We start from the raw sequence: 12844 nt of genomic DNA on the forward strand, positions 1-12844 counted from the left end.
AGAAGACGTATTTACATGAGAAACTGGGAAACACAGGTAAAATGCATAACTGGTGCAGGAAATCATAATGCTGAGAAATAATATGAAACATAGAAAAATGATACATCGGATTGAGTTTTGACTAACTCTCTCACTATGGGGGTCTATTTTATACATGTCAGAAACAGTCTAACCGTTTCACCTAGGGGAGGACTTAGACAATCAAACTGGCTGACTTATTTTACTAGACCGGAGTTTCAACTTATACTCCTGCTGCGGAGTTTTCTCTAACAGGGGAGGGTTTGTAGCAATGTCTTTTGCGGGACAGTCCTTGAGAACAATATTTTGGCAATCCTTCAAATCCTGGGAAATGTTCTTTGAGACGGGTTTCAGTCCATAAAACTTCTTCACGTGCGAAAGGTGCACCCAGCCTTTGCGACCCTCCAACTTCACGGCCGTACGGGTGGCGAGGAGGACCTGTCGGGGCTCCTTCCAGCGTGGCTCCAGCGGACTTGAGCGGTCAAAATTCCGGACAAGGACCATGGATCCTGGAACGATTTCATGCGGTGCCACCTCGGTATTGTCTGGAAATGCGGCGGCAACCTGTGAACGACAAGAGTTGAGGGCAGACATCAAGGAAGCTAGGTAATCTGTCAGCATATTACTTGAAACATCGGTAATACTTCGGGGTCTAGGAGTACCCCACATGTTAGGGGGGCGGCCGAAAACGACCTCATACGGGGACAGACCTGATCTGGAATGTGCGACCATGCGCATATAGAACAAGGCAACTGGCAGAGCTACTAGCCAGTCCACACCTTTCTCTTTACAAATTTTTGCGATGCGAATTTTCAGGGTCTGGTTATGTCTCTCTACGAGACCTGCTGCTTCAGGGTGGCGTACACAATGGAACTTCCACTGGTACCCTAACAAAAGGGAAACATGCTTCATTAACTCTGATGAGAATGGCTGGCCGTTATCAGAATATACGACTCTAGGGAGTCCATAACGGGGGAAGAACTCATGAACCAACTGCTTGGCAGTGGTCGCAGCTGTGTAATCTGGGACTGGATATGCTTCTGTCCACCTGGACAAAGCGCATACAACTACAAGGACATACTTGAAACCTCGACATCGCTCCATCTGAATATAATCCATCTGGAGGACTTCAAAAGGGTGGTCAGGAGGCTGGAATCCACCTTGTTCCACCGGGACACTTTTACCTGGATTAAACTGACAACATATCATACAGGTACGGACTTTCTGCTTGGCTGCAGCTCGTAAATGCTTGTTGAACCAAATGTTCTGGATACTGTCTAACATAGCTTTTTCTCCTAAATGTGCTGGACTATGTGCGGTATTGATAATGACTTGAACCATAGAGTCGGGGAGAAACCATGTGGCTCTACCCTTCGTTAACCATCCTTGATCTGTCTGGACCCCTCCTTGTTCGGACCATTTCTTGATTTCTTCAGGAGTAGCATGTAACTGGATATCTATGACATCTTGTGTAGGGTCCTTAACTGTCATGCATGTAGTCGGATCTGGAGTGTGTGTCATGTTAACTGGAATGTCTGGAGTCTGTGCTGTAAGCTTGGCTGTGCGATCTGCTAGATCGTTACCCTGGGAAATAATGTCAGTAACTTTCGTATGTGCTTTGCACTTCATGATAGCATGGATGTCGGTAAATGTATGGCATCTAACAGAGCTTGAATAAGGAGACCATGCTGAATCTTGGTTCCATGAGAAGTCATGAAACCTCTCTCCTGCCAGAGCACTCCAAAGTCGTGTACAACTCCGAATGCGTAGCGTGAATCTGTGTAAACATTAACTTTCCGGTTCTTAGCGTGTATGCAGGCTTGTGTCAGAGCAACTAGCTCTGCTGCTTGAGCGGACAGGGTGTCAATACGGTGTGTTTCAATAACCTCGGTGTCGGTAGTCACTGCATATGCGGCGACTAGTTCTCCTGTACTTGTTCTCATACATGAACCATCCACATAAAGTGTCAGGTCGGGATCTGGTAACGGAATATCTGTCAGATCTCGTCTTGGCTTTGTCGTAATGTTAACTACTTCCACACAGTCATGTGTGTCCGGACTTAAAGTAACTGATGGTAACAATGTAGCAGGATTTAAAACGTTGCAGCGTCTGATTTCTATGTGTGGCTGGAACAGTGTCAATTCATAACCTGTTAAACGTGCAATTGTCAAATGCTGAGTCTGTGTTCGGTTTAAAAGAACTTCCACGGAGTGTGGAACTTGTACTGTCAGGGAGTTTGTGACGTAGCTTGGTCGGAACTAATGGTGGCGGAAAGTTACTGGATGCCTCCGGGGTCGCTTTTGGCAAGCCCTCGGCAAGAAGAGGATACATACCCTTAATAAGAGCATTCCTCTGTCTCTCTGATTGTTCAGTTCTAATTCGTTCACCTATCTCGATTAACTCTTTTTCTTGTGCTCGTTCTGAGGATTCTCTACTTAATTCTGACTTTCTGATTTCTTTTTCGGTTCTTTTATGAGCTTCTTTGCGCCATAACTCGATGGCATCTTTCTGTGACTGTCTGGCTTTCTTTTTCCATAATGCTTCTTCTACTCGCATGATGCACTCGGCATCCCATGTGCCCGATACGGGCCATCTATACTTTTCTTCTAACTGTTTGGTATACTCTACCCATAAATCTAGATACAATATGGCGCTTATGCCATGCTTCTGATACATAAAATGACCTGGACTGTCCCTAGGCGGAACTGGAACTGCTGCTTCCAGCAGACCCTTTCTAGTTTTTAACTGACGTAACTTAGAAAACAAGGGCATGACTGGACTGTAATCTAGACACAATACAATACACAATGAACACGATACTTATTCCCCATTCATACCACGACATTAAAATACATGAAGAACATTTAAAATAACAGTTCGAACAGAATACTACCTGGAATACGGAACACAGAATACATGAATTTTCTCGAGAACAGAACTGACTAGAACAGAGACTAGATGCACTGCTGAAACAGTACGAAACTTACCGGTCTCATAAAGAGACACGTTCAGGACCCGCATCCACCGAAGTGGACACTTCGTTTGTGAGTCTGTGTACCACCAACCCACAGACCAGAGTCAATTAGATTGACCCTGTCTAGATACCACCCCAGTAACGGTACTCACCGGGCAGCAAGAACGGAAGGCCTCGGACTGGACTGGACTGCTACGACGACGGACGACGAACTTCGGACTTCAGTTACGGGTGGACCTCCGGATACCTCGGACCTTGGACTCTCGGCTTGGGCTCTGGTCGGGACTCGCCGCGTTCCTCCACCGTCTCGTCTGGATGCTGGACCGCCTCCTCCGTCTCCTCCGTGGGCCTGAGGGATACTTGAAGCAGAAATATCTGCCGGTGCGCAGAAGAGTTCCGTCACGACTGCAGAGGGTCAGGGGGTCGGCGTGGCTTCACCGACGCGTGGGGAAAGGGCAAGTCCCTGTTCGGGCGCCATTATGTGGTAAATAAATAAATAATACCCTATTTTTGAATGAATAAATGAATAACAGATAGCTCAATAAATAAGAGTCAAGATTCGAGGTAGTAGGAGTTTTGCAGGTTTAATACAGCATAAGGACAGGAACAGGACGACCTGCACGGGAATAGGATGGCAGCTGCCGGGGACAGGATCGGGAATGACGGCGTAACGGCTAACTTTTAATAACAGTACATGAGCATATATACATAACGCAAACACATAGCATTACATTACAATAGGCGTAGCAGTGGGTGGAGCAATAGGCGTGATGCGTAGCAGTCGCGAAAGATAAGGGTGAAAAGAGGTGTAACAGGGCGTATACATAGACATGTGATGCAAACGTAACAGAATATGTCATGAATGGGGCGGAAACCATGGAGGGGGCTACCTGAGGAGCCGGGACCTCTAACCTGATGGTGCGCGCAAACTGGCAATGACGTGTTACTAGGAGAAGCTGGGGGCTTCGAACTCTGTGCTAGGAGCAGAGACTGAAGTCTGGAGAGTCAGGGCGACATGTACCTAAACAGTATCTAGTATCTGATGTTTAGGGAACATGTTGATATAAACTAGAAGTCAGGAGGGGAAAGGCTAACAGACACTAAGACTGGACCATGCATTATTCTACATGTAGTGCGTGATGAAGAATATTAAATGACCATTAATACAGTATTTCTCTAACATGGGGCCGTAAAGGCTAGACAATGACGGAAACTATTGATGCAGTTCAGTAGTTTAGGAATGCAGAGAAGGAGGACTGAACTGATAATCTGGAATCATAACATACTCTTGGCAGACTCAGAGGCAGGGCCAAGCTGAACCGGGCACTGCGAGGCAGGCAGTAGGTGAAGGGTCGAGGATACAGGTGGGGGTTGTATCACTCCTCCGCGGGGCTTCAGGAGACAGGAGACAGGAGCTGAATCTGGTGTCCGGGCCCTTTTGAGGCCTAGAAACGGGGACTTTACAATGAAATAACGTGCACACTGAGAAACGTGGCAACGTAGCTTTACATAGGCCTGATATTCGTAGTATTCACGAGAACTGGAAACTGCCATACTAGAGGTGGACACAACTGTAATTGCGTCTTTAATCAAACATGGGGAATAACATATGCATATTAATCATGCACACATAACATATGATGGATGACACGTAGGGACACAGAACATGGCAAAATTTACTTTTCCACAGTCCCCCCACAATTTCTCAAATTTATATAGCGAGCGAATGCCTCTTAACTCTGCTAAGGAACACTCCATAATTTTTATTTCGTTGACCAGGTACCACCACTCCATAGCATTAGGTGTGTTAGGGCTAATCCATGCCCTAGCTAAAATTAATTTAGCACATGAGATTAGTATTGATAACAGTATATGATGCGATTGGTTAGACAGATGTGGGCCAAGAATTACCACAGGAGCCGTTATTGGGGAGCTAAGAATGTTTTTTGTAACTAAAGTTTTTTCCACTTCTTGCCAGAATTTCCTAAGCATTGGACATGAAAACAGCATATGTACAAGGTCTGCCCCATATTCAGCACATTTCGGGCATTTAGTTTTTTCTCCCAAGGTATTATTTAAAGACCATTTTGAAAACTTTTCTGGTGTGTAATATAGCATATAAATAGTTCTATATTGTTGTAGTCGTAAGCTTGATGATCGTACGTAATTATGAATATTAGTGTAAGATAGACCTATTTGTTTACCTGTAAGATTTAATCCAAGTTTTGAATTCCATTTATTAGCAAGTACATCGTTATCGTCAGGTTTTAAGCTTATAAAAAATGTATATGTTGAGCTAATGATAGATTTTTCTTTCTTAGAATTTAGGTAGTCCCAGATGCCCCCGCTCGACACAGTATTAATTCTGTTTTTATGTATTAAAAAATCATAAATTTGTATATATTTAAACCTATGAGTTTCGGATAATCCAAATAAGTGTTTTAAAGTAAGAAAATCTAGTATACCTTGAGAGTTATAGAGATCGCCCAATACTGTTACCCCTTTCGGCTGCCACCTTCGAAATTCCCCATCACTAAATATACTCGGTAAACCAGGATTATTCCACAAAATAAGTTGAGAGTGAAATATAGTAGTTTGACAATAGTCAAGAATATCCTTCCATATTCTTATTATATCGCGTGCGGTCTTAAACTTGCCCCGTTTGTAGTAGTTGGGGTCTGTAATGTGGAATAAAAATTGATTGGAGTCACCTTTTAGTAATAAATGATGGTAAAAGAGCAAGTCCTCAGAATTTAATAGTGAGCGTATGCGTCTTATAAATGATGCCCAAAAGTATAATTTCATATCGGGAAAATTAAGACCGCCTGATCCAATTTGGTTTTTTAATAACTTTAACGATCTCCTAGCCTTCTTGTACCCCCAGATGAAATTACCGAAGATCCTGTCTAATTGTTTAAAGAAAAGCCTACTCTGAGTCAGAGGGATTGATCTAAATAAATACAAGTATTTGGGTATGATTTTCATTTTTTTTATAAAACACCAGTAAACATATTTAAGAAAAATAAATGTTCATGTGTCCCTATTAAGTATTATGGGATGTTCTTTCAAGTGTGTTTCAGAAGTGACTCACAGTGGTTGAGACAGTAAGAAGCAACCTGATAGGCCACATAGGCCCATCTGTGCTTTTTCTGATGTATGTAAACGCTTTTGTTTTAAAGGATATAGAGTTTTAAGTTAGTAGAGAATCTATGTTATATTGTTTTTGTGGTTTACTGGGGAGGTAGTGCTGCTGTGAGTGATGTGGAAGTTGCCATATGCAAGTCTGGGATGTGTTGGTTACAGATGACGTGTTTTCTCTAGTGTGTTTTGCTGGATGATTGTGTGAGGCCAGTGCCTGGTGGGAGGCCTGCGATAGCGAAAAGTATGGCACAGCTGTGTAGTATTGAACAGCCTCATACATTGCCCCCTAAAACTTGTGTTAGTTCGCACAAACCCTATACACATCTCTAAATGAATTTAAAATAGGTCATAGATGGTGTTCTGTTTCCCATCCCTCTACAAAGAGCCTGTTATATATATATATATATATATATATATATCAAAGGTGTGCTAGGTCATCAACGTGCAAGACTGGTGGATGGTGAACATGTTAAAAAATCGATGTCTCTATTATTCAACACTCCGCTAACCACTTTGAACTTCACTTGTCTCTGGTGACCCCAGCAAAAACAGGCTACCTTTCAAAATGTTTTAAGCATCCCAGTAGTTAATTGGTTAGTAACTGTAGGAAAGATAGGTCATGGCAAGTGTATGTATTTAAATTCTTGGAATAAATATCCCAATATCTAATAATGATATCGTTTTTCTTAGTTCTGTATTTATTTCAAGTCAAATGAAAGAACCAAAAAACAGCTAACGTTTTTTGCCCATGTGGCTGGCACACCAAGGGCTTTTTCAAGGCAAAAGATACTAAATAATATATCCAAGGGTCGTCCTGTAAGTATTCGAGTGGATTAGCAAAGAGTCTCTGTGATCTGATAGTGAACAAATTGATTATATGGTCTCCCGTCAGTTGAGGTTCTTTTCTTTAAGCGAGTTCACTTACTTTTGTTTTTTTGTCAACCATACATTTAATATCCTTATACCCATCCAGAGTAGATTTGTTTCTTGATTATTTTACCCATTTTGAAATGACCTTTGTTCAGAATAAATCACAAGAAGGGGTCTCAAGTGTGCTTCCATCTTTTTTTTCATATTACACAAATGTTATATTGTAAACGTCCACCAATTATTTGTCCCTTTTACCATTTTCTTGCAGACATATGTGTGCCTTTTGAGCACGCTCTGAGGGCTGTCTGCAGACAGAATATATCCACGGTGTTGTTTTGGATGGTGGGGTTTTCCTGCATTTGCTTTCAGAAGAGAGATGTGGGTCATTGCAACATGTTGACCAAACTTGTGTGACCGTGAGGGTTGTCTTATCCGGGTGTAACACAATCGGGGTGTGGGTCATTTCTGCTTCCATCAAATATGTGTCTCCTGTGCCCGTTGATCCATCCCCTTGGGGTCTCCGTCGACTTCATGCTTTATAAAGTATGACTGTACTTTCCATGGTTTTAGAAGAATGTTTGTTTGTGTCACATGGGTTTAGGTAGACTTTATGCTGTATCAAGTATGGCTGTATTTTCCTTGGTTTTAGTAGAATGTTTGTGTGAGTGAATGTGTGGTGTGCATGGGCCTGAGTGCATTGCTGAGAGTGTATAAGTTGGTTCTAATGTCTGTCTGATGGGTTGGTGATTTGTGTAGTCCTAGAGTAAGGGTTTTAATATTTGGTATAGGTCAGTTAAAGTGGACGGGTCTCTCTTTTGTTGTACCGACCAGTACTTTTGCAGTAATCTGTTTCACCCACTGGCCCGATTCCTTGTCTCACTGAAAATCGTGTGGGTTTTAAAAAATGTTTGGAAGATTTCTACAGCACATAGATCGCCAATGGCTTGCTTTTGTGTCACATGACGTTCTCCTGGGCAGCATTATGTCTGGAACAATGTATGGAAGGGGGTGATCTTTGTGCCAGTGTGGGGTATATTCTAACCTGTCCCTGGCCTCAATAAATGCTAGCGGTGTGGTTGTAATATGAAGGTGTTCTGTACACTGGTCGTTTTTATGGTGGGGTGGATCTTGTGAGCCTCCAATTGGGGTTAGCAATGTAGGTTCAAAGTGTGGGGAGGGGATGATGGGGGGGTTCCATGTAAGATACTCAGGATAGCTACATAAGAAAATGTTTATACAATGAGGGACATATTTACTAAAATGTCACACATCGCAGGGCAGCAAGCGCAGTTGTTTTGTGTGAACAGGAGAGAGTGAACAGTGCCATAGCTACTAAGATAAGACCCTCCAGCTCTCTACCTACACTTGCGGCTGCCTAGCACCAATACAGACACCCTTGCACCATTGTGCAAGGATGCCTCTGTTACAAGCAGGATTGTTTTTGTGCAGGAAGAACCACCTTCCTACACAAAAACAATCCTAAGAGGCAATTTAGCCTGTCTATGCATGATGCGAATTTATCATGAATAGAAAGAAGACGTAACGAGGAGAAATAAATATAATTCTTGTTGTTATGCAATGCTTGGTGTGGCATGCCATTCTGCTCCAATCCCCAGTTCATTGATTTCAGTAAATCTGGGATTCTGCTGTATTCCATGAGTGGATCCACAGGTATGCCCATCCTCCACTCATGAAACGCATACCACTACAAACTTTCTTTACAAAGTCACGCAATGCGGCGCAAATTGCCCCTTGCGTGGCTTTATAAATCTTACTTACCCTTTGCAATGCCATGCACGACGCAACGACAATGCAAATGCTTAGTAAATGTGGGCCAGAATGTGAATGAACCTCGTTTACATAGTAGTTATCCTAAAAATTATGGCATGAATCTTTCCATTCTGGACCAATAAGGGACATTCCCAGTTTACACATATGATGATTTTTGAGTTGCCTTACAGCGTATGATGATTTTTGAGTTTCCCTTGCAGTTAGTAAATAACATTTTAACCATTAAAATGGTAATACAATGTCTAGTTTATTGTAAAACTTCATATTCCTAATGATGTTTGGAAGCACATTTGCGGTCAGGTAGCACGTTTCTCTATGTAAGTGCTTTGGATGGAAATGCGAGCATCTATCATATGTCCTCCGTGGCAGTGTTTTCACGTTGTGCATGAGGATCAGAGTTGTGCACTTAATGGGTCTTTGTCACTGTGCCTTGTTATGCATTGAAGCAAAAAGGAGTGAGAGATGGGACTCTTAAGCATCAGATGCTAGAATGTGGATGGAAAGCAAATGTTTGAGTGCAGTGCGACTGATGCGGGAACTGTCTTGGTGTGCGCATTTGGCAGAGACCAATCAATCAATCAATCAATACATTTATAGAGTGCGCTACTCACCCGCGAGGGTCTTAAGGCGCTGAGGGGAGGGGGGGCGCTACTGCTCGAATAGCCAAGTCTTGAGGTGTTTCCTGAAGGTGAGATGGTCCTGGGTCAGTCGAAGGTGTGTGGGGAGGGATGATATGGTCTCGCAACGAATGTTTGGCTATCATTATCCACGAAGGGCAGCAGAGGCGACTGAGTGATAGCTGTGCATTTATAATGTTGGATTTATGTAGCTCTCCATATCCTTGACTATGCCAGTACATCCCAGATTCACATCAGGTTCATGAGTGCCTTTTCCGGGGAGCACGGCCGGCAGGGTGGCAGTTGTAGTCAAGCCTGTGTTGCAGCTAGGGCTGAGTCTAGGGATCTAACAAAATTCCAGACATTGCTGCTTATGGGAAATGTGGGATCCATGTTGAATCCTGTATGTTTGTTTTCACAGAGAGAGCGAGTGGAGACCATCCTTACGGATGACAGTGAACTCACCTACAAGAGGATCATCTGAACCTTCTGCAAGAAGACGGTGTAGGAGACCGCTTGTATAAGCCAGGCCTGGCTCCAAAAAGCATCACAGAAACAGATAAACAAGAGTTCTGAAGACTCACCTGTGTTCCTCTTTTGTCCGTCTTTGCTTTGGGAGACGTCCATGGAAAACCCCCTCGACACAATGTGAACAAATGGGAGTAGTCCTGAGTGCCTCTGGATATCTGCATTTCAGATTCAAGGCAACGCAATATCTGATCAGAAGTCCTAAAATCAGCAAAAGCATTGAAAGATGTATTGAATTAGAAACTCAAGGCGCAAGATATCAAAGTTAGAGAAATTTACTCTTTGTGCATAACAGTGTATCCATGGTCCACTCACGTAACCTGTAAGAGACAATATCGCCGTGGAATATGTATCCACCAATGCCAATTACTTGGGATCTGCCCAAGATGACATTGGTTTCTCTTACTTAACAAATGCCGATTGCCTTGAGGTGTTGTGGTTGTTCTCCAGGCTTGAACAGTGGACTGAGTATGTGCAAGCCAATATTCAGCCTCCTTCTAGCAATGCCTGTGCCCTTAAGCAGAACTACTGTATTTCTTTTCAGCTTTTGGAGCCTTGCCAAGAACAAGCTCATGCAAAATCACAGGATGTGTACGCTAATATGTACATTGTCCGTACACACAAATTGCGCACTTGTTTCATTTTCTTTTGTGCGCCAAATATATGTACAAATGAATATGTAGCAGTGCCACATTCATTAGAACTGCATTGACTTAATACTTAGGAAACAATCCTGACATGGAGAGACTTTTTGTAGGCCATTGACTGCTTTCAAGCAAAACAACCGGGGAGAGGGAAGAAACGTCACCATTTGTATGTCCTCTCAATATGAAGTGCACAACAGTATAGTTTGGTGCTTGGAAGAAGTGCCCTCTGGATTGGGTTGCACATAAAAAGGTTGGCAAGCCAGCCTAGGACACAGCTCAAAGCGTTTAGAGATGTTACCTAATCGCATGCACATGTTGGGTGTTCTTAGGAAGTGGATGCCAAGACGTAGGCATATTGGGAGTGGGAGGACATGCTATTTTTGTAAAACACGCCTGCATGTATCCCATTCATAGTTATCATAACTTGTAGTAGACTCATGTGAAATTGGCGGTAGGCTAACTCCCATTGCGTTTTATTTCATTATGAAGTGCACCCTGGTGTGGTCACCATCACACAGTACATCCTATACTAGTGCTTTTGGCTCTCAAGTACAATGCAGGCATGGGCAGATCATGGAGAAGGGGTTGTGAGGGAAAGACTTTGACTGGCATCCGGATCTTGTAACACAGCGCATTACTAAACAATGTAGTATCTTGCTTATAGTAAAATATATGGTTCACATATAATTTATTTACATGTTTCGTCATATGTTAAGATCATCGGATTCTGTGACTTCTTCAGAACCTGTACACAATTTGTTGAACCAATACTAACAAATCTTTCAGTAAAATGATCAGACTACAGACACCATGCCACCAGGTAACTGGCATTTCATTATGTTCTTGTCCCTAGGGTTTCAGAAGGTTGCAAACTGGGCTTCTTTTTGTGTACATCAATCTTTTTGGGTAAAACCAGAGGATAATTGTAATCAGTTGTATAGAATCTAGGCATGCTAGAATGGTGATGCACTAAATGTTGTGTTTTGTATCCTGGCCTGGTTTACAATATGTTGTATACACTCCAAACAAGAGTGCACCTCTGGCAATTACTCCCATGGTTGTATTTTGGTGTTATGTACTGACAGCTGCTGCCATGCAAATCAAATACCACTATGGTTACAGATACTAAACAATTGCAAATGTCCCTCATTGAATATGTATGAGGTGCATTCGTTGAGTGATAAGGTTGCACATCCATTCCCTCAGAACAGGCATGCCTCCAATGTGAATATAGGAATGAGAGTATTTGTGGTCTAGTGTTTAATTTGCAAAACTTGGAACTGTAGACCAATGTTCTAATCCTTTTGTTTTGCAGATATCTTTAATAAATTGTTTAAACCTTAGAAATTAATTATCTCCCTGTGCCTCAAATTGAAAATATGTGTAAAGTAAATAAGTGGAAACTAACTGTACTTAGTGTTGTCTCATACTGACCCAAGTAGGTATTCTCCCTCTTCACCATACACAGTTTTATTTAATGCGATCTCTTTCGGATGCCACACCATACACTGATCTCTGGCTTGGCCCTCATATTCGAGAAGCTCCACCCACAACAAAGTGGGAAGTGATCTGCTGTTCCAGTAAGAAGTTCTAATCAGTGTAGACTGCCTAAAGGGACACAGGGCCTGTTTAGTTTTTTAATATTTGTGCAATCTTATGCAAACCTGACCAAGGGCCATCTGTAGGTAATTATTGTTTTGCGATTCTCAAATTGCGATTTTTTGGGGGAATCGCAATTAGAGAATCGCAAAATGAAATGTAGGTAGGACTAGCAAATTTTTTTGCGAATCCCAATTATTCCTTATTTGCAAATCGCAAATTGAGATTCACAAATAAGGAATACCTTCTAATTCATTCCTATGGGCTAGAAGGCCCATAGGAATGAATTGGAAGACATTCTCAATTTGCGATTCTCAATTAGAGAATCGCAAATTGAGAAAGCAATTTCAGGGTTGTAAGGATATCAATAGGACACCCTGTTGCACCCCTGAAATTAACATGTGTGCACATGTGGCCCACATACATGCCCTAAGGGCATGTATGTGACCCACATGGCACTTTGAAAAATGCCAAAAAGTTAATTTTTCAAAGAAATCGCAAATTACCACCAAACTGAAGTTGGTGGTATTTTGCGATTCCTTAAGCCAAAATTTGCACATCTTGAGTGCTTCCTACATTGCATTTAAGGAATCGCAATTTGCCATTCCTTAAATGCAATTGCAAAATAAGGAATTGCAAATGTTGCGATTCCTTATTTT

At 42.4% G+C, this 12844-nt stretch overlaps 1 protein-coding gene across 1 annotated transcript in view; it reads left to right on the plus strand.

Annotated features, from left to right (window-relative positions):
* The window catches only part of LKAAEAR1 (LKAAEAR motif containing 1), a 129933-nt gene extending 117369 nt beyond the window's left edge, over nucleotides 1-12564 (plus strand). Inside the window, exon 4 of the mRNA XM_078650432.1 lies at nucleotides 9833-12564. Coding sequence (XP_078506558.1) covers nucleotides 9833-9895 — 63 coding nt within the window. The 3' untranslated portion in view covers nucleotides 9896-12564. The remainder of the gene's footprint in view (nucleotides 1-9832) is intronic.
* The last annotated feature ends 280 nt before the right edge of the window (nucleotides 12565-12844 follow it).

This window comes from Lissotriton helveticus, chromosome 7 (genome assembly GCF_964261635.1).
Source record: "Lissotriton helveticus chromosome 7, aLisHel1.1, whole genome shotgun sequence".
In the NCBI taxonomy this organism is placed as follows: Eukaryota; Metazoa; Chordata; class Amphibia; order Caudata; family Salamandridae; genus Lissotriton; species Lissotriton helveticus.